This window comes from Haliotis asinina, chromosome 11, assembly GCF_037392515.1.
Source record: "Haliotis asinina isolate JCU_RB_2024 chromosome 11, JCU_Hal_asi_v2, whole genome shotgun sequence".
Taxonomy (NCBI): Eukaryota; Metazoa; Mollusca; class Gastropoda; order Lepetellida; family Haliotidae; genus Haliotis; species Haliotis asinina.
In genome coordinates, this window is record NC_090290.1 from 39,430,090 (window position 1) to 39,453,074 (window position 22,985).

At 41.4% G+C, this 22,985-nt stretch overlaps 1 protein-coding gene across 1 annotated transcript in view; it reads right to left on the minus strand.

The window, feature by feature from the left end:
* Positions 1–483: 483 nt before the first annotated feature.
* The window catches only part of LOC137256554 (transformation/transcription domain-associated protein-like), an 82,475-nt gene continuing 59,973 nt past the window's right edge, over positions 484–22,985 (minus strand). Inside the window, exons 61-88 of the mRNA XM_067794413.1 lie at positions 21,465–21,614; positions 20,780–20,899; positions 20,400–20,543; positions 19,967–20,107; positions 19,010–19,168; positions 18,495–18,586; positions 16,995–17,130; positions 16,048–16,149; positions 15,622–15,717; positions 14,881–15,117; positions 14,384–14,496; positions 13,349–13,460; positions 12,407–12,618; positions 11,662–11,850; positions 10,641–10,789; positions 10,077–10,199; positions 9,614–9,792; positions 8,900–8,999; positions 8,271–8,478; positions 7,630–7,719; positions 6,471–6,564; positions 5,860–5,967; positions 5,406–5,630; positions 4,771–4,986; positions 4,257–4,398; positions 3,795–3,991; positions 2,865–2,970; positions 484–2,486 (exon numbers count right to left, since the gene is read on the minus strand). Of these exons, the coding sequence (XP_067650514.1) occupies positions 2,377–2,486; positions 2,865–2,970; positions 3,795–3,991; positions 4,257–4,398; positions 4,771–4,986; positions 5,406–5,630; positions 5,860–5,967; positions 6,471–6,564; positions 7,630–7,719; positions 8,271–8,478; positions 8,900–8,999; positions 9,614–9,792; positions 10,077–10,199; positions 10,641–10,789; positions 11,662–11,850; positions 12,407–12,618; positions 13,349–13,460; positions 14,384–14,496; positions 14,881–15,117; positions 15,622–15,717; positions 16,048–16,149; positions 16,995–17,130; positions 18,495–18,586; positions 19,010–19,168; positions 19,967–20,107; positions 20,400–20,543; positions 20,780–20,899; positions 21,465–21,614 (4,050 nt within the window). The 3' untranslated portion in view covers positions 484–2,376. The remainder of the gene's footprint in view (positions 2,487–2,864; positions 2,971–3,794; positions 3,992–4,256; positions 4,399–4,770; positions 4,987–5,405; positions 5,631–5,859; positions 5,968–6,470; positions 6,565–7,629; positions 7,720–8,270; positions 8,479–8,899; positions 9,000–9,613; positions 9,793–10,076; positions 10,200–10,640; positions 10,790–11,661; positions 11,851–12,406; positions 12,619–13,348; positions 13,461–14,383; positions 14,497–14,880; positions 15,118–15,621; positions 15,718–16,047; positions 16,150–16,994; positions 17,131–18,494; positions 18,587–19,009; positions 19,169–19,966; positions 20,108–20,399; positions 20,544–20,779; positions 20,900–21,464; positions 21,615–22,985) is intronic.

Genomic DNA, 22,985 nt, shown 5'->3' on the forward strand with positions numbered 1-22,985 from the left:
GACACAACTCTCTGAAACGTACCAGCTCCTTTCCTCTTGTACAATGTGATTGAGTGAGTGTGGTTTAATGCTGCTTTTAGCAATACTCCTGCAATATCAGAGCCGGCAACAACAGAAATGATCTTCACATATGGCACCCATGTGGGGAATTAAACCCAGGTCTTTGGCATGATGAGCCAATGCTTTGACCACTAGGCTACCCCACCGCCCCTGTCCATATGCAGGGGCACAGTAACTGTGGTCACTTTGTGAGCATAACAGAAATGTACTCACAGGGACACATTGTACTCAGAGGGAATCAAACCTGAGTCTTCGGTGTGAAAGCTTTTATCATTAGGCTAACCCACATAAACATTTAAGTCTCCTGAAATTCCAAATAATGAGCAGGAAACACTTCATCCATGGCATATAAACATGTAGCGAAAAACAGAGTCAATGACTGTGCATTTGCCATATTAAGGACAAAAAACAACAAACATGGTCTTGCAGTCTCATTTATATTTACTGAAAATGTGAGATATTGTACACAATTTGGAAATTTGCATTTTCATGATAGAATACAGAACACTGTACATGAAATAGCATCTTTGTACAAAATACGAGTTGATGAATATTTTAAACATTATGAATTTCATATTTGATATGACTCAAATGTGATGTGATTTTGGATTTGAAATTTACATTTAATAGAGAAAGCAAAGGGAGCACACAAACAGCACCAATATTCCTAGATTCTCGTCAAACTGTGGTTGGAAAAATAAAGACTCAGATTGAAGATATTTTCATTAATACTGCAGCTCAAGCAGAAATATAAGACAGCTGGTTTGGTCTTTGGCAGTTTAATGGGGAAATGAAGCCCAAACAGATGGTGGTCACAGACATTTACTACTAAAACCAGACCAGTTTTATTTCTTGGTTTACTGATTTTTGTCCTCTGAAAGCCTAAATGATGGAGGGAAAGGAGGGAATTTTATTTAAAAAACAAAAACAAAAACAAACAACTTACTAACGTAACACCCCTTCAAAATGCTTCAAATATTTTACTATTAGTAATTTGAGAAGTATATATGGGGCAAGAAGCAATTGACAGTTTTGGCCAATACACAAATTAGGATTATTTATATTTCTTATTATAATATTTTTTCACATTCATGAAAAAAGATGACAGACGGACCTGTAAAACAAGAAATACCATGGTCTGGCCTTATGAGAAAATCACATGGGTATTGTGCTGAAATAGGATTCAAAATTCGTGATCAATCAGTCATGCGCTGAGTATGGATATGAAACTGACTGAAGCATCATAAAAATTGTGAGTCTTGAATTTAAATTCAGGGTTTGTGTCCACCCTAAATGATTTCATTGGATAACACTGTACAAATGAGAGTTCAGAAAATTAACGACTCATGAATCCACAAATACAACAACACACAGAAATTGAAAATGACTCCTACAGTAATATGTCTACATGCAGAATACAAATCATGTTGGTCCTGTCCTGATTGATGTTCAGTCTCGCCCTGTGATGAAGGCAACTGAATCACAAACCAAGGAAAAGCCGACATTCAGCAAATTTGAGAAAAAACACTTGACAAACAGTATAATTTGATGCACCATCTTCAGCCTGTTGTCCTTTATATCTGACTGGCTGAGTGAGATTAGTTTTATATTGCTTATATTCCAGCAATATCACGACAGAGGACACCACTGCCTGGATCCCAGCAGCTTGAGGTGGTGTGAAGGACCAATACTTCTTCACATCGTGGGCCATGACAAGTGAAGTATCAGTGGCTGACAAGCTACATGTCCGTGTCAAGTCCTATGACACAACATACTGACAGAAAATTCTACTTCAAGCACTTTCCATCAAGCTCCTTAAGACATGGCCATCCTTCGGAAAAAGTATAAGCTTATGATGATTTGATGTTCCACCTTTACTCCAAGCAGTTTGCCACTACCTTAATGAATCCTTACCATAGTGGAATAGTTATATCTTGTGAGCACATCACACAATACAAGACATTCTTGTTTCAGGATGGTAAAGGCACCGACCAAGCTGTTGCCATTACTAAAACCATAATGGAGTGGAGTTGGTTCACTATTTTGGTCTGCACTTGCATGCACATTTCCATCAATGTCGACAAGATTGAGGAAATTGTGATCCGGCAGATAACGCCTGCCTCAACCACTTAACGTTGCTGGAAATACCATGTTGCTTTGAACTTGAGAAGGGTCTCTTGTATGAATTTTCAACAAGGATCTTCTAATTCTAGCAACCTTCAACATAGGTAGTGACAAGGATTCTGTGAACAAGTTGTATATTCAATATCAACATATATCTTGGTGAAGATGCAGTGGGTTTGATGTTGGTAGATTCTACAGCCATGGATGCCAGGCTGGGTCCATGCGGCAGAGATTGTCATGGCTGTTGGCGGCAGCGACCAGAGTGCTCACGCGACTCTCAGCGCCATCAAAAGTGGCCAGGTCTGGAAAACAAGAAGAGATATGTGAAAAAGAGTACATACTATGTCAGATGTGAGTGAGTTTAGTTTTATGCCGCATTTTAGCAATATTCCAGAAATATCACAATAGGGTACACCAGAAATGGGCTTCACACATTGTACCTGGGGTGGGAACCTGGGTCTCCTGCGTGAAGAGCAAATGTTTTAACCTCTAGGCTAGCCCACTGCCTGACTATGTCAGGAGCTGATATACAGACTGAAACCCTGAAAATGTGGAAACATCATCTGATTAAAGAATCTAGCAGTCTGATTGGCTAGTTGTATGGTTTTTCAACCTTCTTCACCTTAATGGAAGTAGAAATTCTTTAAAGCAAAGCGGTAAACAAAAGCTTTATTACATACTCTGTAAACGTGTCATAATGGCACTGACAGCTTTGGTCACCATGCCAATCAGCTGCTCCCCCTCCATGTCCACAGGTTCAATACTAGGACTGGACTCCTCATGTTTCTGTAAGAAATCGCCAGACTTGTAAGTTTTTTAATGATGACGTTTAAAAGACAAATAAATATAACACATGGTACCAGGTATTGTGTCAGGTAAAAAATCATTCGGAATAATTGCATTGATTTTCGAAGTTCTCTTAGCGCTAAGATAGTTGTAAGTGCTATACATTAACATTAACTTATGACTATCATAGCACTGAGAGACCTTTGAAACTCTAGGCCAAGGCATTTATTGTTAGGAGTAATCGGGGGAGTATCAACATATGACATGAGGAGGATCACAAAACATATTAACAAGGGGAGGGTCATCTAAAGATATGACATGCCTAAAGGTGAGTGAGTGAGTGAGTTTAGTTTTATGCCGCACTCAGCAATATTCCAGCTATATGGTGGTGGTCTCTAAATAATCGAGTCTGGACAAGACAATCCAGTGATCAGCAACATGAGCATAGATCTGCACACTTGGGAACCGATGACATGTGTCAACCAAGTCAGCGAGCCTGACCACCCAATGCTGTTACTCGCCTCTTACGACAAGCACAGTTGCCTTTTATGGCAAGCATGGGTTGCTGAAGGCCTATTCTACCCCAGACCTTCACAGGTCCATGCCTAAGGGAGCAGTAATTATTCCTCAGTACAGAGTCCATGAAACCAATGTGTAAACATGTAACAAATGCCTCCTCTCTTTGATTGATGTATACAGCAGCCCAAAAATACACTGATGTTCTTTCTGTGATAAGTACCATAAACAGTCATTTGTATTCAGGAAAACAAGTTATTAATTTTTCCCAAATTAGGCATTTGACATGAGCTCCACAGATCCCCTACCTTCTTATGCCAGGTGATGTATTCATCACGTAGTATGGCTCGGAGAAAGCTCTGCAGTTTAAACTGAGGCTGCACGAAGCATCTCGCTGCAGCTACCATCGATGCCGTCAAGGGGCCTGTCACACCTGTCATGGTGAGGAACTCTGCTATGTTGGGGGTCAGTCGGAATGGAACAGGTCGGTTGGCATCAAGGTCACCTAAAACAGCCATGGGAATAAATGTAGAGGGTCACATGTTACAATTACTTACAATTATTAGAGAACCTACTCACTCCACGCTGTATCAGAAGTCACACAAGTTGCCAAGACAAGCAAGTGTTTATCATCCTTCTTGTTGAGTTCACTGTACAACCAAATAATTGGGCAAATCAGAGTTTCAAACAAGTTATCAGAGCATTCTTTTAGTCATACAATGCTGATCCATCGCTTCACATTCTACTGCTGTTCGTGACTTGGGACTCACCTGACTGATCATCAATGTCGAACTTGAAGTAAGAGATATTGAGATAGCCACAGTCCTGGTGCAGGTACATCATGTCGGGGTTCATCCGAGACAGGTGCAGGATAAACTCCGCAAACCCCATGAGGGCCAGTTGGATCGTCAGCTGGGGAGAGAAACCACTGTTGTACATAGCTGTTGAGTTAAAGGGAGGGTGAGTGTGTATGAAGGGAAAACGTGAGTTGGTGATTGAATGTGAATGAAGTGAATGAGTGAGTGAATGAGTATGAAAGAGCTTTAAACTGTCATACTACAGCAGGTCTTGCAAGATCACCACTTTGTTGAAACCCTTAAGCATCTGTAAGCTACAGAAGTATCTTCAATGATCCCGAATTCAAACTCAAAAAGTGTCTGGCATGACCAAGCGATGACAAAAGAGTTTAACCATCTTTAGTGTAACCATCAAGCTAAACAAATAAACCCTTTCCTTCACAAAGTGTGTGACAAAATCTACACCAGAATATAACCATCTACTCACAGTCTTCCTGAAGGTCCAGTAATCCGTGGCGTTGAGGAATGTGTGAAGTGCCCATTCCTTCAGTAGACCTCGAGGTACCATGTTCGTCTGTACCTCCTTCAAGATGTCTCGCAGCACTTGATGACTGGCCTGGGACCCACGGGCTTGAACTGTTGCTAGACGCTCGTAATACCGGGCTATTGGGGAGTCGTGCTCGATTCCTCGCTTGCTGCATCTCTGTGGGCAGATGGGAAAGACTCACTACAGGGTTTATGATCCACAAATACAGAGACTGAACACCAAAAACCCAAACCACTGAGTCCGTAGAGTTTCACAAAATTTCAAAAGCATTCCTACAAGGCTCTAAATAATTATCTGAACATACAGTACACTGCACCATTTCGGACCCTCTGATTCTGACTCCCTTCACTGTTTCCATGACTACAAAATGGCAGCCATTAAACATAATGAATTTCATTTTGGAAATATCACTTATTATAATTTTATGCTTATCCTGATTTCTACACTGAGAGCTCTCTCAACTGTCCTGTCTCACCAGTATCTGGACTTCCTGTCAGCTTATAGTGAAAGCTGATTATGGAGAAAGTGAGAGGCTGAAACAAGTCAAAGTCTTCAGCTGGGAGTCATGAACATACCTGTTTATAGATATCCAGCAGGGATACTGAGGCAGGGTTGTCTTCCACCAGCCTCATTTGTGGCGACACTGCCACCACCCTCGGCACCGTGAAGTACAGCATACGTCGACACGTCTCCTTCTGCTTCGTCAGGAAGTGGTTCAGCATCCGCAGCAGCTGCAGCACCCTCTCCTCACGCCGCGACTCTGTCAGGCAAGCATCGTTCACCACCAGGTATGGGTACACCTGTGGAGTATGGAATATGTGAACATCGGTGGTGAAGCTTGTTCTGGTTCACATCAAGTGACAGACATTTCTCATGGCCTTATTATGTTCTCTAATGTCCTGTCTTGACCTCTGACACAGAATCTCTGGGCAATACTGAGTTATGTTCCCTACCTTACCTTTATGATCTCTGATGTAGTTTAATGATATGACAGAGTTATGCCCCCTACCTTGCCGTTATGCCCCCTACCTTGCCGTTATGACCTCTGATGTACAGTCTCCGTGCTGCTGTGTTGTGTTTCTGGACGATCTCCACGCGAGGCATGAAGCGAGCAATCCGCACATAGTAGTGGCTGTGCTGTAGTAAAAGAAGATCAATTATAATAAGTAACTCTGACATTGAATACAGGTGACATGAAGACAACGTCATACTGAACATTCCCAGATAAAGTCTTTGAATGTCATTTAGAAGTGTAAATACATAAGAATGAAGATTTTATGGATATCAACTTCTTTATGAGAGAACACAACGTTTCGGAGTTAATGCTTACTCCTTCATCCACCTGATGAAGGAGTAAGCATTAACTCCGAAACGTTGTGTTCTCTCATAAAGAAGTTGATATCCATAAAATCTTCATTCTTATTCCCAGATAAGACTTTCATAAGGCACTGTTGGCAACACAGGACTTCAACCTCAGTTAACATAACCTGTCACCTGTCACAGAGGGTACATCAACCCATGTCCCCCTCAAAACCATAATATGGACTTGTCCAGGACTTGTACATCAGCTCCATGACATTTCCAACCACGTGTCACAGATTAAGAAACTGTTACTACGGAGGATCTCTAGTTGTGCTTACCTTCGGCAATAGAAATTCCCCAGGCAGTTCCACCTCTGCTGTGTTTACAGAGAAGTTGCTTAGGAAACGACACTTTTCTTCAATCAGGAAAGACCTGACGTAGACAAAAACACAACATGAAAGTAGTATGACAGCATTTTTGACATGTCACTCATGCTACTATACTGAACAGCAAAAGAAACAGAACCATGTTTTTAAACAGAAGGCATAAATATGAACGCTTACCTGTATGACATTTCATTTTTTCAAACTTGTGTTTCTTTTGCTGTTAAGTTATATTAATGGGATGAGAAGAAGCATCATTGACAACAGGGCTGATTAATGAAGGCAAAATCATCTTGCTAAACTGAATACTGCATGATAATTCGACACCGCAAATAGGCCCCACTGCACAAAGCTATCTTAGCACTGTAGGGTGATCACAACGCAATACTTAAGGATGGTCTTATGATTGTTTTAGGACTAAGATGACTTTGTGTAACAAGGCCCAGATTACACTATTGTTTTCCTATTACACAGGTACCCATTTCACAGTGTGATCTCACCCCTATGGTGCTTTTATCTCAAATGTTTTAACATCAACTTATGATCATCATAGAGATATGGTTCCTTTGTGGAATGCACTCTGCTCTAGCAATAGATCAGTGTGCTCTTGAATGTTGTTCTCAGATCCCTTGGGAGGATATAACTCACACAGCATGTGAGTGAGTTTAGTTTTACACAACTTTTAGCAATATTCCAGCAAGATCCCGCCAGGCAAAAACAGAAAATGGCTTCACACATTGTACCCATGTGGAAAATTGAACCCAGGTTTTTGGCCTGATGAGTGAACGCTTTAACCACTAGGCTGCACCAAAGACAGGGGAGCCAATGAAGAAAAAGTGAGTGAGTGAGTGAGTGAGTTTGGTTTTACGCCACTTTTAGCAATATTCCAGCAATATCACGGCGGGGGACACCAGAAAATGGGCCTCACACATTGTACCCATGTGGGGAATCGAACCCGGGTCTTTGGCATGACGAGCGAACACTTTAACCAATAGGCTACCCCACTGCCCCCAATGAAGAAATAGAACGTTACCAGGTAGATTTGTAACCAATCAACCTGTAAATGTTATAAATTCAACCTTTAATGCATAAACATATGTGACAGACTACTTACTTTGGTAGCAGCTTCGTCTTGGCCTCAAGTATTTTGATCCATTTTTTGAGCTTGTTGATGAGATTGTGAAGCTTAGTGGATCCCGGTACACTGTACAGTAAGTGAGAATCAATGATCAAGAAAACAGGTCTGGTAACAGTGAAGAATTCATAACTGACAGAAATACAAATGTACTGCAACGCTTTGTACCATGATAATGATTGTGATGAAGGTGTTCTTTACAACCACTAGTTTGATAAAGGAAAGGTGCTCCAAACAATGTTCACAACATATATGTATTATACAACAAAACTGAAACTGTTTGTTATCCATATCCCTGAAGATCAAGGTTGAAATTGATCCTCAGTAGCATATACTTATTGTAAAATGCATCTAACAGGATATGGGGGGTCAGACTTCACTGGCACATATCATATCCTATTTGAATAGACTGATGCTCATGCTGTTGATCACTGGACTGACTGGTCCAGACTGGACTATTTACCGACCACCACTACCACCATACAGCTGGAATAGTGCTGGTGTTACACAACAAACAAACAAATCTTTGTCACCCAAATCCAGGAAATATTTGGATTTACTGACACAGTTGGCAATAACCAATGAGTGTTTCACCAATTTTTCAATAAACCATGACTCACCTGAAGTCGAAGTCGGTTGTGAACTGACTCTTCATCTTCTGGAACACAGGATCCTGGGCTGTGGCCTGGGCACGGCGGGCGAGGGACTCAGAGGCGGCACTAGAGAACGTGGATGACACACTGGACACGTTCTCGATGCCCACACCAAATGTACTGACAAGTTTCTTTACAAAGTTGAGCGTGTGAGGAGTAATCGTGGCATCAGCAACTGGAATTATTGTATTATACATTACATGTGTGGATGGTGAAAACAGTCAATGTGATTATGTGATGTACATGTTCAGAAGAAGAGTTTAATAGAAATTTCATTGACAAACATATTCCTTAACTGAAGAATATATTCCTTAACTGACCAACATATAACCGTCTACATTTGAGATGCAACTGTGGTTATTTTCTCCAAGCTGACTAAAACCGTTAATATGTCACACAACCTGTTGTCAGGCCAAATTAGCCTGAGGTTGGCAAGAGAAAACTGAAAAGAGCAATGAACATAACAGATATCAGGTTGAGCCTTTCCTAATGAGCAATTCTAATTTGACAATTTTGTCAAGTCACCATTACACTGAAAGGTGGTCATGTCATGGACAATTTACTGACTCATGGTTGAAGTTAAAACATTAACTCACCTGCTCCTCTATTTTCGAATGCAACGGCATAGCACTTTGCCAGTCCCTGTCGCAGCTGTCGGAGCACTTCCTCATACCAGTTTTCTCGGAACCAGACCATCTATACAACACCCCATGTCAAATTACTTTGAAAAGAACCCTAAACCGACCCACATCTGTTCCTGAAAACTTTTCATTGACGTCTCAATTTTACATGAAGTTATTTGACACCAGCATCCATGGATTTCTGAGGTTACCTTACAAGACAGCCATCTCTTAGCTAAATTCCAGCAAAATGAAAGGCCAAAATAAACAAATTATTTGATTTTTAGGAATTTTAACCTATCATGGCCATGCCCTGGGGGACACAGGAATGGTCTTTACATATCTTATCAGTTTTGGAAACCAGAAATCAGATTTCAGATGTCAGTAAAAAGACCAACTGTGACAAGTAGGATAGTATTCATTCACTTCATCAATGGATGCAGGTATTTAACGATCTGTTTATAATGAAAAAGAAGAAAATAATCAGAGAAATATTTCTCAAATGTACGTTCATGTCCGCCTTAAAGATTTCCCTTTCCTATACAGCAAAGGAAATGTAAATTTCGAAAAAATGAAATCTCATGAAACAAAGCATTCATGTTTATGTCTTCTACTTAAAAACATGACAAAAAGACAGAGTTGCATTTCTTTCACTGTTCAGTATATACTGGACCACAAAAGAGTTTGTACCTGATCGACGATTCCCTCAAGAGAGGACAGAATGGTTGGGTGGAGTTCCCTCTGCATGTGCATGATCCGGCTACAGCGCCACATGGGGGCGGGGGCCTTGATGGGTCCTGCTGCGTCAGATTGGCTGGAGCTGGCTGAGCGACCTGACTGAGATGCCCCTGTAGTCGATGTGGGCGTGTCTAACAATGCAGAAATAGACAAAAAATAACTTTCATGGGATACTGATTCAACTATTCACCATCTATTAAAGAAATTCACCTTTGACCACTATGCACTTTTTTGTTTATTCTACAATATTTTATTAAAACATTGATACAGCTGTCACATAGCATTTTCCGCAGCAGAAAATGCATACATGTACCTGAAGGACGATCTCTACGAAGAAGAATCACCTATGTATAATGACTAACTTGCACAGTCAACCATCTTTAAGTCAGCTCAAACTACATGTACGTCTCTCTACCTGTCACCGAGGATGAGGGTTCGGGCGTTGCAGGGGCACTAGCAGGTGCAGGACTTGCAGCCTGTGCTGGTGTTGCTGTGTTGCCACGGTTACCAAGGCCGGCTAGATCACCTCCACTCTTGTCTGAAATGAAATGTTGCTCACTATGTATGACAAGTATTTCATCAGGATATAGCTTCAGTATTTCAGCAAATACCATTCAACGTTCATACACAAGCATTTACAACAAGCCAGGATAGAAAGTAAAAACATCGGAGTAAACAGCATGTGTTTTCCTTTTCTCTACAGTATTACTCATACTTGTTTGCAAGCATCGTAAGACGTGATCTATACCTGATGCTACTGCTGGGGTGAAAAGAGGTTACAACACTCATATTTAGTGAGTGAGTTTAGTTTTATGCTGCTTTTAGCAATATTCCAGCAATATCAATGGCAGGGACATCGGGTTCACACATTGTGCCCAAGCGGGGAATTGAACCAGGATCTTTGGCGTGACAAGTGAACGCTCTAACCACTAAGCTACCCTACTGTCCCCCCTGTCTCAAAATGACTGGATGTACTCACATCGCTCCCGCTGCTCGATCTTGAGGGTGAGGTACAGGGTGCGGATGGGGAAGTAGACGGCCTGGGGGTACATCCTCCCCACCTGACTGAGCAGGTTCATGATGAGTCGACCCTCGTTCCGCACTAGGCACGTCAGCAGCTGAGGAATCCTGACAACAAAAGTCAAAATGAGGAGTCTGCTTTGTATGTATCACGCAAATCTCATTGTCTTGTGGCATACAACATTGCACTTTGTAGGCTGAAAAGTTATTAAACTTGTAACACTTGGACACAGAGCTATAGAGAGTTTCAATGTCTATGTTCTGGGAAGGAATGTCCATATGTCCATATGTCCATAACAACATATACTGACATTCAAATGAAACATTGTAACACTGGATTTAAGATTTAAGTATCAATGAAGTATTTGAACCTTATTTTTTCTAAATATACGCCTGAAGTCAAGATGAATGCATTGATGTCATACTTCATGTTGTGCTAAATATAGTATTGTCTGAGATTGAGGTGTGAAATATTTTTGTTTGTGGAAGTTGGAAGTGAGATGCATCATGCGTGCATTTAGGCATAAATTGCTTGCTTGAATGGCAATCGTTGACATGTTTTCTGAACCCAGAAGCTATGGCTAGATTAACGGGAGATAAACAACAACAAGCCATTGGACATTTACATAATTTCTCTTGCTTTTCAGTATAAAATAGTTGATACAAGATCAAATGGCCAGTTTCTGCCTCACACCATTGTTTACAGACATAGAGAAGGGAGTGGTAAGTTTTAACAAAGTCTGTCACTGTAACCCAACACAGCAAATGGTCAGTCATAAAACACCACAGATAGTGAAATAAGAAGTCTAGGTAAAGTGAGTGAGCATAGTTCTACATCACTTTTAGCAATATTCCAAGAATGATATGGTGTGATACCAGAAAAAGGCTTCACACATTGTACCCATTGTACCCGGCTCATTGGCGAGAGACCACTTTAACAATGAGGCACTCAGCTGTAAGTTAAAGAAAACATTTTTTACCATGGCAACCACTGGATTGGAGGCACACCAACACAGTATTTGTCAACAGCTGTAGCTAGCGTGAGTTTCTCGTCATCGTAGGTGAGCAACCATAAGACTTTAGCCAGGTACTTCCTCGACTTGCCCTCGTTCTGATGGCGACATGCATGAAGGTAGCAGGTGATGGCGTATTCTCCGTGCTGTATTTGTCTACACCAGTAAACAAAAACAAAACAAAAACAATATAACTGGTGCTAAAAGAAAGGAAACTTGATAACACAATACATGTCTTGAATCTGTGATTAGAGTAGAAGCTTTCATTTCAAAATATATTTACCTCTTCTCAAGTTGAAACACATTAGCAATAAACATGACAGTTGCTGACTCACTTGCCACAGGTAAGCACACTAGTTGCTAACTCACTTGCCACAGGTAAACACACCAGTTGCTAAATCATCATGTGTAAACACACCAGTTGCTAACTCACTTGTCTCGGGTAAACACACCAGTTCCTAACTCACTTGTCACAGGTAAACACACCAGTTCCTAACTCACTTGTCACAGGTAAACATGCCGGTTGCTAACTCACTCATCACAAGTAAACAAAGCCTGTTGCTAACCCACTTGTCACGGGAAAACAAAGCCTCTTGCTAACCCACTTGTCACAGGAAAACAAAGCCTGTTAGTAACTAACTTGTTTGTCAAGGGTAAACATGCCAGTTCCTAACACACTTGTCAGAGGTAAACCCGCCGGTTGCTAACTCACTTGTCACGGGTGAACACTGTCTCCAGGTAGTCCCCCCACAGAGCCCATGCCTTCACCAACGTGTCATGCATCTGGACTGCAGCGGAGAAGGACTTGTTGGCCTCATCTGAGCGGTTTATTTGTGCCAGGAACATGCCCTTAAGAGCATAGAACTCGGCTGTCATCTCTTTGGTGAAGTACTTCAGGTTCGTTGACTCAATCACCTCCAGACCCTGAGGTATCAGTGTCACAAGAAATACATCAATATTTAGTCAGTCTGATTTTTAAAAAATACTGAATAGCAAAAGAAACACAAGTTTTGAAAAAAAAGAGAAACTTCCTCAAAGCATTCATGTTCATGACTTCTATTTAAAACTTTATAATTACAGTCAGAGTTGCATTTTTCTTGCTGTTCAGAATATTATCTAAATAAACTGGTGGTGATAAAATTGAGACCATTCATTCTCTCGCATTGACTTTTCTATTTAGCTATGAGACCCTACTCATAAAGGTTGTACATGATCATGGCATTGATAAAGTTACCCATGAAGGTTCCACGGTAGAATAGGCCTTCAGCAACCCATGCTTGCTATTCAAGGTAACTCTGCTTGTCGTAAGATTCGACTAACAGGATCGGGTGGTCAGGCTCGCTGACTTGGTTGACATGTGTCATCGGTTCCCAGTTAAGCAGATCACTGCTCATGATGTTGATCACTACCTTGTCTGGTCCAGACTTGATTATTTACAGACCATATAGCTGGAATATTGCTGAGTGTGGCATAAAACTAAACTCACTCACTCACCCATGATAAAGTATAGCATAACCAATGTATAATCCCAAGGCATGTATGTTTTTCATCCCTTCCCACAAGTTTTGAAAGTATAGCCAAGTGATTATGGGGAATGCTAAACCTGAACACTGTACTTTATGAAATGACCTCTCTGTGTAAGCTCCATACATACCTCTGTCAGCTCATTCTTTCCCATGACCCCTGACATCTGAAGGTAGCACTTGACCTGCTGACGGATCTTCTGGAAGCAGTCCACGATCGGGACACTTGGGATGGTGTGGATCCTGGGACATTATAACTCATGTAGTACATATTTCAAGCAATGTGCGACATGGCCACTGGTCTGCTAGCCCGAGGCAAGGAAAAATGCAGTCGGGGTAGAAAATTTCCACAATCACTTGTCTGACTGGCTGGTGAAACTTTAAGAGGTCATTTTGTAAACATATCACTCTCTCCAACTTACTAAGATATAACACTCTTTTAAATCATGCAAATTTAGGGCCTGATAAAATGTTTATCATATCATCAGTTGAGTGATGAAACTCGTGTCTACATTTGAATTTTGGGCTGGTGAATTCTTTTGTTGGCTAGTGACTTTCATGCATAGCTAGCCAGACTGGCTACCAAAGACTGGAAACTAATTCACACACTGACCCATGGAAAACACTCAATGGGAAGTAGTTATTCAAGAAGCACATTGAATAGCAAATGAAAGCAGTACAAGTACCCCAAGGGACTTATTCACTCTTCAGTGTGTTTTGCCTAGTGGTCCTAGTGGTCCTTAAGGACCAAAAACTTCATCACTGCTCTCTACTCAAGTTTATCCATTTCTGTCATTTCAGTAGGCATACATGTCATTAGATGTATGTGACTGGAAACTAGAGACTTGTGCATGTAAATCATCACATCAGTATCATACAGCTATTTTTATCATGCACATATCAGAAATATTTTAGGCTCAAAACTTTCTGATAGCCTGACTACCAAAGCTCATGAGAGTAAGAGGCTACACTTCGCCCAATCTGCCCTGGGTTTCATGTTCAAGAAGCCCCATCCACAAAAGTTTGATTGCAATTAAAAAAAACAACGTAACAAAACGAGTACATAACAAACCTGAAATCTAATCTCGTACAACTTTCCCAGAGATTTCTTTAGGTAATGCAACTGATCCTGTCAGTTTTACTCAGGACACGTGAAAGGTAAGTACCTGCTGAGTGAGTCCAAAGACACGCCTGTCAGGTTATGTTTTCTGGCAATTTTCCCAAAGTGGATGATGGCTTGAGCTGATGCATGGACTCCCAACATGGAGTGATTATTTTGCTGCAAGAAATGAAGAAAAAAACACCTAGTGAGTTTGCATTGTTATCTGGATGTCACGTATGAATTAGACACTGATCATAGCCTAATTTAAGGAGTGAATGAGTATTTTTATGCCTCATTTAGCAACATTCAAGCAATATCACAGCACAGGACACCAGAAACAGGCTTGAAACATTCTGCCCGTGTGGGGAATCGAACCTGGGTCTTTGGTGTGAAGAGCGAACACTTTAATCACGAGGCTACCCTACTGTCCTGAGTTCAGCAGACAGAAGAAATAATTCTAGGTGATAGTGGTAGCTTTGTTTTTAAATTTGGACTAGAACCTGTTGGTGATGGGACTGATATTAGCTTTCATGTGTTTCACAGTAAATGCTGACAACTTACAGGATCTGTGGGGGCGTGGGTGTCGTAGTGGTTGACAATGAACTGATAGTGGTGCTGCCGCCATGTGAAGATGTCACTCCAGTGGGACAGGTCGTCGGAGATCATGGGCAGCCTGTTCCTCCATGTCTTCACGATGGCCTTCATGTCATGGACGGACGAGCTGCGGGTGATGTTCCCGGGCTGCAGGCCCTGGTTTATCTGAGCTGCTTCCTGCAGCTCCATAATCTGCTGAGCTGCCTGTGGACAAAGAACAATCTCTATAGATAAGCACAGCAAGCAGGTGCCCTGTCAAAGGTCATATGTTGTAAAACCCTGACTTTCCTTTTAAAACATTTGAATGTGTTTGGTTGGGAGATAAGGTCTAAATATAGCAAAGGTATCAGATGTTAACAACTTGTAATAGTGATTGTGATGCTGCCTCTGATAGGAGATGTTGCCTATCTGTGGTAAGAGATGCTGCCTCCCTGTAGCACTGATTGCAAAGTTGCCGAACTTAGGATTGAGATGTTGTCCATGACATTGACTAACTCTGGTATGAGATGTTGCCTAGCTGTGTTATGAGATGTTGTCTACCTACAATAGGGTTATGATGTTGCCTAACGGCGTTTTGAGATGTTAGCTAACTGAGGTATGAGATGTTGCCTCTGTGAAATAGGGTGCATGAAATGCCTAACTGTGGTATGAGTTGTTGCCTAAGTGTGGTATTGATGTTGCCTAAATGTGATATGAGATGTCACCTACCTGAAGCAGGGGTATGTGGATATTGGAGACAATGCTGGGAAGTCTCCTCCACTCCTTGATGGCTAAGTTACTTGACACCTCAACAAGACGTTCGATCTAGAATATATATATACAGGTGCGCAGATTCAAATCATAACATGTAAGCAAGTGTGCCATGATAGCACCTCAAACATCATTACCTTCACAGTAACGACAGTACAACTCAGCTATGGATGAAACAAACATAAAGTGGATTTCCACTTTCTAAGTTGCTTTTATAAGCAATATCCGTTACAGCCATACATTTATTCATTTCTACGTTTGATTTACAATGTACCACTACTGCAATTTCTCAAATTTAAATTGCCTGGTTAGTCTATCCTATAAATGGTGACACAATAAGCGCTGGATCCGAAGAAAGATGCTACTTTCTGCACAACTACCTACCATGACCATATTGAGGTGGTGGTCGTCAGGGTGACAGATGGCAATGTACCCTCGGTACAGGTTCACCCTCCATGCCAGCTCCTTGGGGCAACTCATCTCAACCTGCAACAGTCAAAAAGTGCAACGCGTTCAAGGACATGGTGGGGGAAACACAAGGGTCACCTTGTTCCCTTTAACTTGTCCAGATCATTGATCACAAAACAAGCACAAAGTCTTTTCTAGAATGTTGACACTGATGAGACCTCTGTGACTTTTCATACCATGAATATTTCATTCAACGCTACCACAGAATGAAATGATAACCATATAATTTTAGCCTGCCATGACCTGTAATTGGAAGACATTATTCACGTAGGTCTCAAAATTCAAGGCACTAATAATTCAATGGGAAACCTGGTCTTCTACAGCCAAACGCCACTTTGTGATAGTGACTAACAAAGGAAGTCAGTAGGGGTAGCCTAGTGGTTAAAGTTCGCTCAGCATGGCAAAGACTTGGGTTCCCCACAATGAGTGCAGTCAATTTCTGGTGCCCCGCACTGTGATATTTCTGGAATATTGCTTAAAGCATTGTAAAGCCATACTGAATGACTGACCCACTAACAACGAAGCCCATTTCTGATGTTCCCTTAAAGCAGTGTAAAGACATACTCACTCATCTTCACAGTAACAAAGGAATATTCAGGAATGAAATTGGAACATGGAAACAAGCCCAAATTTGACACATTGTTTGACTGTCTCATTCAGTCAGTCAGTAAGTAGTTTTACGCTAATTTTAGCAATAATCCAGCAATATCATGGAGGGGACGACAAGCAAATGTTTTAACCACTAGGCTGCCCCACTGCCACTACATCCACATAAAAGGACCATGACAATGACCCTTTCACTTCTATATCTGTGTTGGTCTAGTGTCAGATAAACAACTGAGTTAACTGAAATGAAACTGTACCTGTGCCAGGGAGTCCTTCATGAGGGCCCAGTTGGGCACCCTCCATGCACTCTCCAGAACCAGGTAGGGGTTGGTGTTGCCCTTCGAGTTGGCGTACTCCAACAGCAAGTCCCACTGGTTCAGTTCCTTAGAACATCTGGAAGTACACATGGAACCTCATGATAGAGTAACAAATGTATCAAGAAAAGGCCATAAAAGTCAACCTTCAAATCTTCCCTAGGAGTCTCAAACCCCGAGTACAAAACACACATGCATGTTGAATTTGGAGGCAAATTCAGTGAGTGTGTGTGTTTAGTTTTACATTGCACTCTGCAATATTCCAGCTATATAGCGGTGGTCTGTAAATAATCGAGTCTGGCCCAGTCAATCCAGTGATCAACAGCATGAGCATCAATCTGTACAACTGGGAACTGATGACGTGCCAACCAAGTCAGCGAATAAGACTACCCAATCCCATTAGTCGTCTCTTATGATAAGCATAGTTGCCTTTTATGGCAAGCATGGGTTGCTGAAGGCCTATTCTACCCCGGATCTTCAGGGTTCGCAGGCAAATTCAGCATTAAAGGGAGGCAAAAGTGCATTGAGAATTTTTACTCCTTAGATGATTGGGCAGCAAGGCCATTCTCAGGGCAGTCTATCTTGGAACACTGTCCTGCTGGCCTTAGCCACAAGAGGTTTGGTGTCTTGTTTTATGCCACAATCAGCAATATTCCAGTTATGTGGTGGCAGTCTGAAAATAATCAAGTCTGGAACAGACAATTCAGTGTTCAACACTATGAGCACTGATCTAGAATATGATAATGTGTGTCAACAAGTCCGTGAGTCTGACCATCAGAACCTGCTAGTTGCCTCCTTCAGCCAGCGTGAGTTACTGAAGATCAATTCTAACATGGATCTCCACAGGTGGAAACCTCACTGAAGAAACTGTATCACATTTCACCTCTGGACTATCTCTACCAATTACAAAGATAGCAGCAGGATATTGCAATATGCTCAGATCTTAGCATAAGTCAGATCTCTTCATTTTATTTTTCAGGGTATTGACATTGTTCAATACCTCAGAAATTCGAAGTTGACTTATCATTTGTTTGTATGTTGCCCATTGCTACACAATAATCTGGGCTAAGCCTTTTTTAAGCTTAGTGCAAAGATAGTTGTAAGTACCATACATTAACATTAACTTACGACCATGTGCTAAGAGAGTTTTCAAAATATTGGTCCAGGGCCCCGTTTCACAAAGTTAGCATAAGCAATGCGACTGTTCTACCTCCTATATCATAACATACTTACGGTAGTAGAGGTGCTAGAACAGCTTTGTGAAAAAGGGTCCTTGGTCCCATGCCTCAAAAGCGATTCTAGCGCTATGAGTCTTAAGTCCAAGGTAAAGTATAGGAGTTATGACTGTCATAGCGCTACGATGAGGAAGGGGCCCTGATTGATAGATAGCATCTTCAAGGTGGGGCACAGGACACCATGCAAGAATGGAGGGATGGTCCTCACCTGATCCAGTGGTCCTCCCAGAGGCGGTACTCAGGCAAAGCAGTGGGTGAGGCAGGACCTGAGTTATGATCCTGACGAGCCTTTGTCAGCGCCTGATGATAAAAACAAGGACATTTAAACAGTGATACATACCTTGAAAATGCCAAGTCTCTCACAAACGTTAATTAAACGTATATAAAGAGCAAACTGAAAATTTATTTATCCTGTTTCCAGATGAATTGAATGGAGTAGGAATTACTGAGTTCAGGAATAAATAAATTAAGAATTTCATTGTTTCTATAATGATGAAACACTTATCAAATACACTTCACTTAATAAACACAGAATAAACCCACAAAAAATGCTTGATACCTTTTGTTTTAACACATTTTCACTTTGAAAGAAACACACAATAAACATATGAGCAATTTCAAATTCCAGAAGTGTCAAAATATACATGAAATCTGCATTACAAATATTCTGTAAATCTTCTGAAATGTAACACACTTAAACGCCAGATAAGATCAATGTCCTACCACTTCATAAGCATTCTGAGCCTGTTCGAAGAACCCATGCTGTTCGTAGGCGATGGCTGTGTTGGTCTCGGTGTACTTGGCCCGCTTCTGCCACAGCCCCGCCCACATGTCCTCCTCCTTCAGCAGGGGGTAAAGGTCACACAGGGCATCCAGTGTCTCCTGCAAAAAAAACCCTCAACCATTGTCTACTGGTAGTAACATACATCTTCAATAAGATGACTTCTATTGATTTCAAGCAAACTTTTATCCAGAACTCACTTATACAAAGCGATCTTTGTGCCACAATGATTGTAACTCCGTTCTTCAACATAGGCTTCAGATAGTTGTAGTGCAAAGATCACTTTGTACCAGTAGCCTCAAGTTTCTATTCTGTGGGGGCGGTGGGGTAGCCTAGTGGCTAAAGCATTCGCTCGCCACACTGAAGACCAGGGTTTGGTTCCCTACATGGTACAATATGTGAAGACCATATCTTAGTTTTGCCGCCATGATATTTTTGGAATATTGCTAAAAGTGATGTAAAACCAAAGTCAATCACACACCCCAGTAGCAGACTTAATAGAATAAGACAACAGAAAACTCCGCTAATCCAGACATTAATCTGATCAGTTTACATTGTCTGGCTTAACAAATATCTAGATATATGATTCACAACTGTGTATGTCCCTTGTATTGGATATAAAATGTCTTAACCATAATCGTCCAGATTACTGGGTACAATGAAATGGTTAGTACAAACCCGCTCATTTTTGAAACATGGTCTTCAAACAACCATTCTATGGCCTTTCCAATATACAAACAACATTCTTTATCGAAGATTTGATATGCATGTAAATCAAGAAAAAATTTTCACCTGGACAGGCACCATTCATATGCTTAAAGTTTGCAGAAAGTAAAATATGTCTAACCAGACAGGAAGAGCAGATGAGTTCTTACAGTCCTTGTATTCCTGTAACTAACCTGTTGAGGTGATGTTGATGGTTCAAACTCATATTCACTGCCGGACCGACTTTTGATGGGGACTGACGGGTTGTTGTCAAAGGCCGTCTGTTCCAGTAGCAGACACACTCTATGCCACAGGTTGTGTGTGCGACCCAGATACTGAAACGTAAAGAAGTTAGACAATTTCTATCAAAAAAGCATCCATATATACTGAACAGGAAAACAAACACAAGTCTGGCTTTTTGTCAAGTTCTTAAATAGAGGACATAAGCATTAATGCTTACTTTTGTCAGATTTCATCTTTTATGAGACTTGTGATTCTTTTGCTGTTTAGTATATTAACAAGAGGCAGAAAACAGACAACTACTCCAGTATACAGTTGGGGCTTTAGATTCAAATGTAACTTCAGTTGTACCAGATAGTTGCTAATGTGCAAGTTGGTGGTACATACCTTCAGGACACAGGGTCGGATGGGTATAGGGGGTACACACAGAGCCAGACCCTCCAGGAAGCAGTGTACGGCACTAGGCTGACAGTCCTTCTGTATCACGTGACTACCGCTACACAAGAAGGGAACAAGTTCGGCTCCAAGCAACTGAAAATAAATAAAGATTTGTTAATATTTACATCTCTCCTGTATGGTTGTCGTACAAGACTAGTCAATTCCCCACTAAAAACATGATCTTGAAACATCTCACACAAAGGTTGTCGAACAAGTATACCCCTAAGTTTTGTACTTGCTAGTCCATACATTTAAGAACAAATACTCTCAAAGTGTTTATCGTCAAAAGCAAACATCCTGAGAAGATTACCCTGTGATAAATTACCTACCTGCTGCTGTTTCTCAGAGAGTATCTTCCAGATGCGAGGAAAGAGGTCAAGCCAGCTCATGTGTGCCAGCTCTGTGTTGCTATGAGACAGCTGAGACAGGGACTGCAGGTACTGCACCGTCTGCAACAACAGCATCACCATCTCACATCATAGATCAATATTCATACTGCACCATATTTTAATTATTAATTGCTCTAATTCATTCTAAATCACCTACATCATCATCATCATCATCATCATCATCATCATCAACAACTATGACACACACTTAACCAGGACCTTTTTCCAAATAGAGGATAGTAGTACTGCTACTGTCTGAAACCTTGCTGTCTTCTTCCTATAACTGACCCTTGACGATACAGGTTAAAAATCGTCTTCAGTAACCCATGCTTGTTGTAAGAGGCGACTAATGGGATTGGGTTGTCAGGTTTGTTGACTTGTATCACCTGACACATGTCATTGTAGTTCAGCTGTGTAGATCGATGCTCATACTATTGGTCACTGGATTGTCTGGCCTAGACTCATTTATTTACAGATTGCTGCCATATAGCTGGAATATTGCTGGGTGTGGCATAAAACAACAACCTTACCAACCCAATCTTATAATCCTGGCCCGAGATAGATCGGCAAACACTGCCAAACCAACTCTTCCCAGAGATCCCTGGCACAAGGAGATGGGTCCTACCTTTACTTCTCGACAGGTCTCCAGGAACTTGGCCTCCCTCTGCAGCAGTGTCTGGAGACTGTGCTTGGGATCCTGGGGTTCTCGCTTGGGGACATCTTTAGATAGTGCCTCGTCTGACGACACACCTGACAGCTCCATGTCAATCTCCTCCTAGACACACACAGGCAGTTGTAGATGAAAAACACTGGCAGCAATAGCTGTGAAAGGTAAGACTTTATGAAGGGTTCTCATTCTATACCCTTCAAATTATACATGAGTCTCACCTCACACCTGTAAGAATTTTCTCAGGTCTGCACATACCATCTGTGTTTCAGTATGTGTTCAGTTCACTCCGACAGTGTCCTAGTTTGTGAACTACATCAACTGTTTGGTGTTCAAACGTTTATCCCAAACAATTTTACTGTATAGATGAAATAACTGTTACTTGGGATAAGTGCATAAAACACAGATATGACACAGGGTCCTAAAACCCCTGTACACAACACAATCTGAAATCTCACATTTTGAAAAAAATTGTTTCTGAAACCATCATGTATTATTGAGCTATTTTCACACTTCACATGGAGGGGGGAGGCGGACAATCTTCTGATGAACTCTTATGTCCTCCTTGCGTGCCTCTTAGTTAGACTATATGGACTCTTCTTTACTGGAGTATATGGACACTCTTTTTGAAGACTATGGACACTTACCTCCTCCTTGTTGGAGTCTATGGACATTCTTTTTGAAGACTATGGACACTTACCTCCTCCTTGTTGGAGTCTATGGACACTCTTTTTGAAGACTATGGACACTTACCTCCTCCTTGTTGGAGTCTATGGACACTCTTTTTGAAGACTATGGACACTCACCTCCTCCTTGTTGGAGTCTATGGACACTCTTTTTGAAGACTATGGACACTCACCTCCTCCTTGTTGGAGTCTATGGACACTCTTTTTGAAGACTATGGACACTTACCTCCTCCTTGTTGGAGTCTATGGACACTCTTTTTGAAGACTATGGACACTTACCTCCTCCTTGTTGGAGTCTATGGACACTCTTTTTGAAGACTATGGACACTTACCTCCTCCTTGTTGGAGTCTATGGACACTCTTTTTGAAGACTATGGACACTTACCTCCTCCTTGTTGGAGTCTATGGACACTCTTTTTGAAGACTATGGACACTTACGTCCTCCTTGTTGGAGTCAATGGACATTCTTTTTGAAGACTATGGACACTTACCTCCTCCTTGTTGGAGTCTATGGACACTCTTTTTGAAGACTATGGACACTTACCTCCTCCTTGTTGGAGTCTATGGAAACTCTTTTTGAAGACTATGGACACTTACGTCCTCCTTGTTGGAGTCTATGGACACTCTTTTTGAAGACTATGGACACTTACGTCCTCCTCCTTGTTGGAGTCTATGGACATTCTTTTTGAAGACTATGGACACTTACGTCCTCCTTGTTGGAGTCTATGGACACTCTTTTAGAAGACTATGGACACTTACCTCCTCCTTGTTGGTGTCTATGGACACTCTTTTA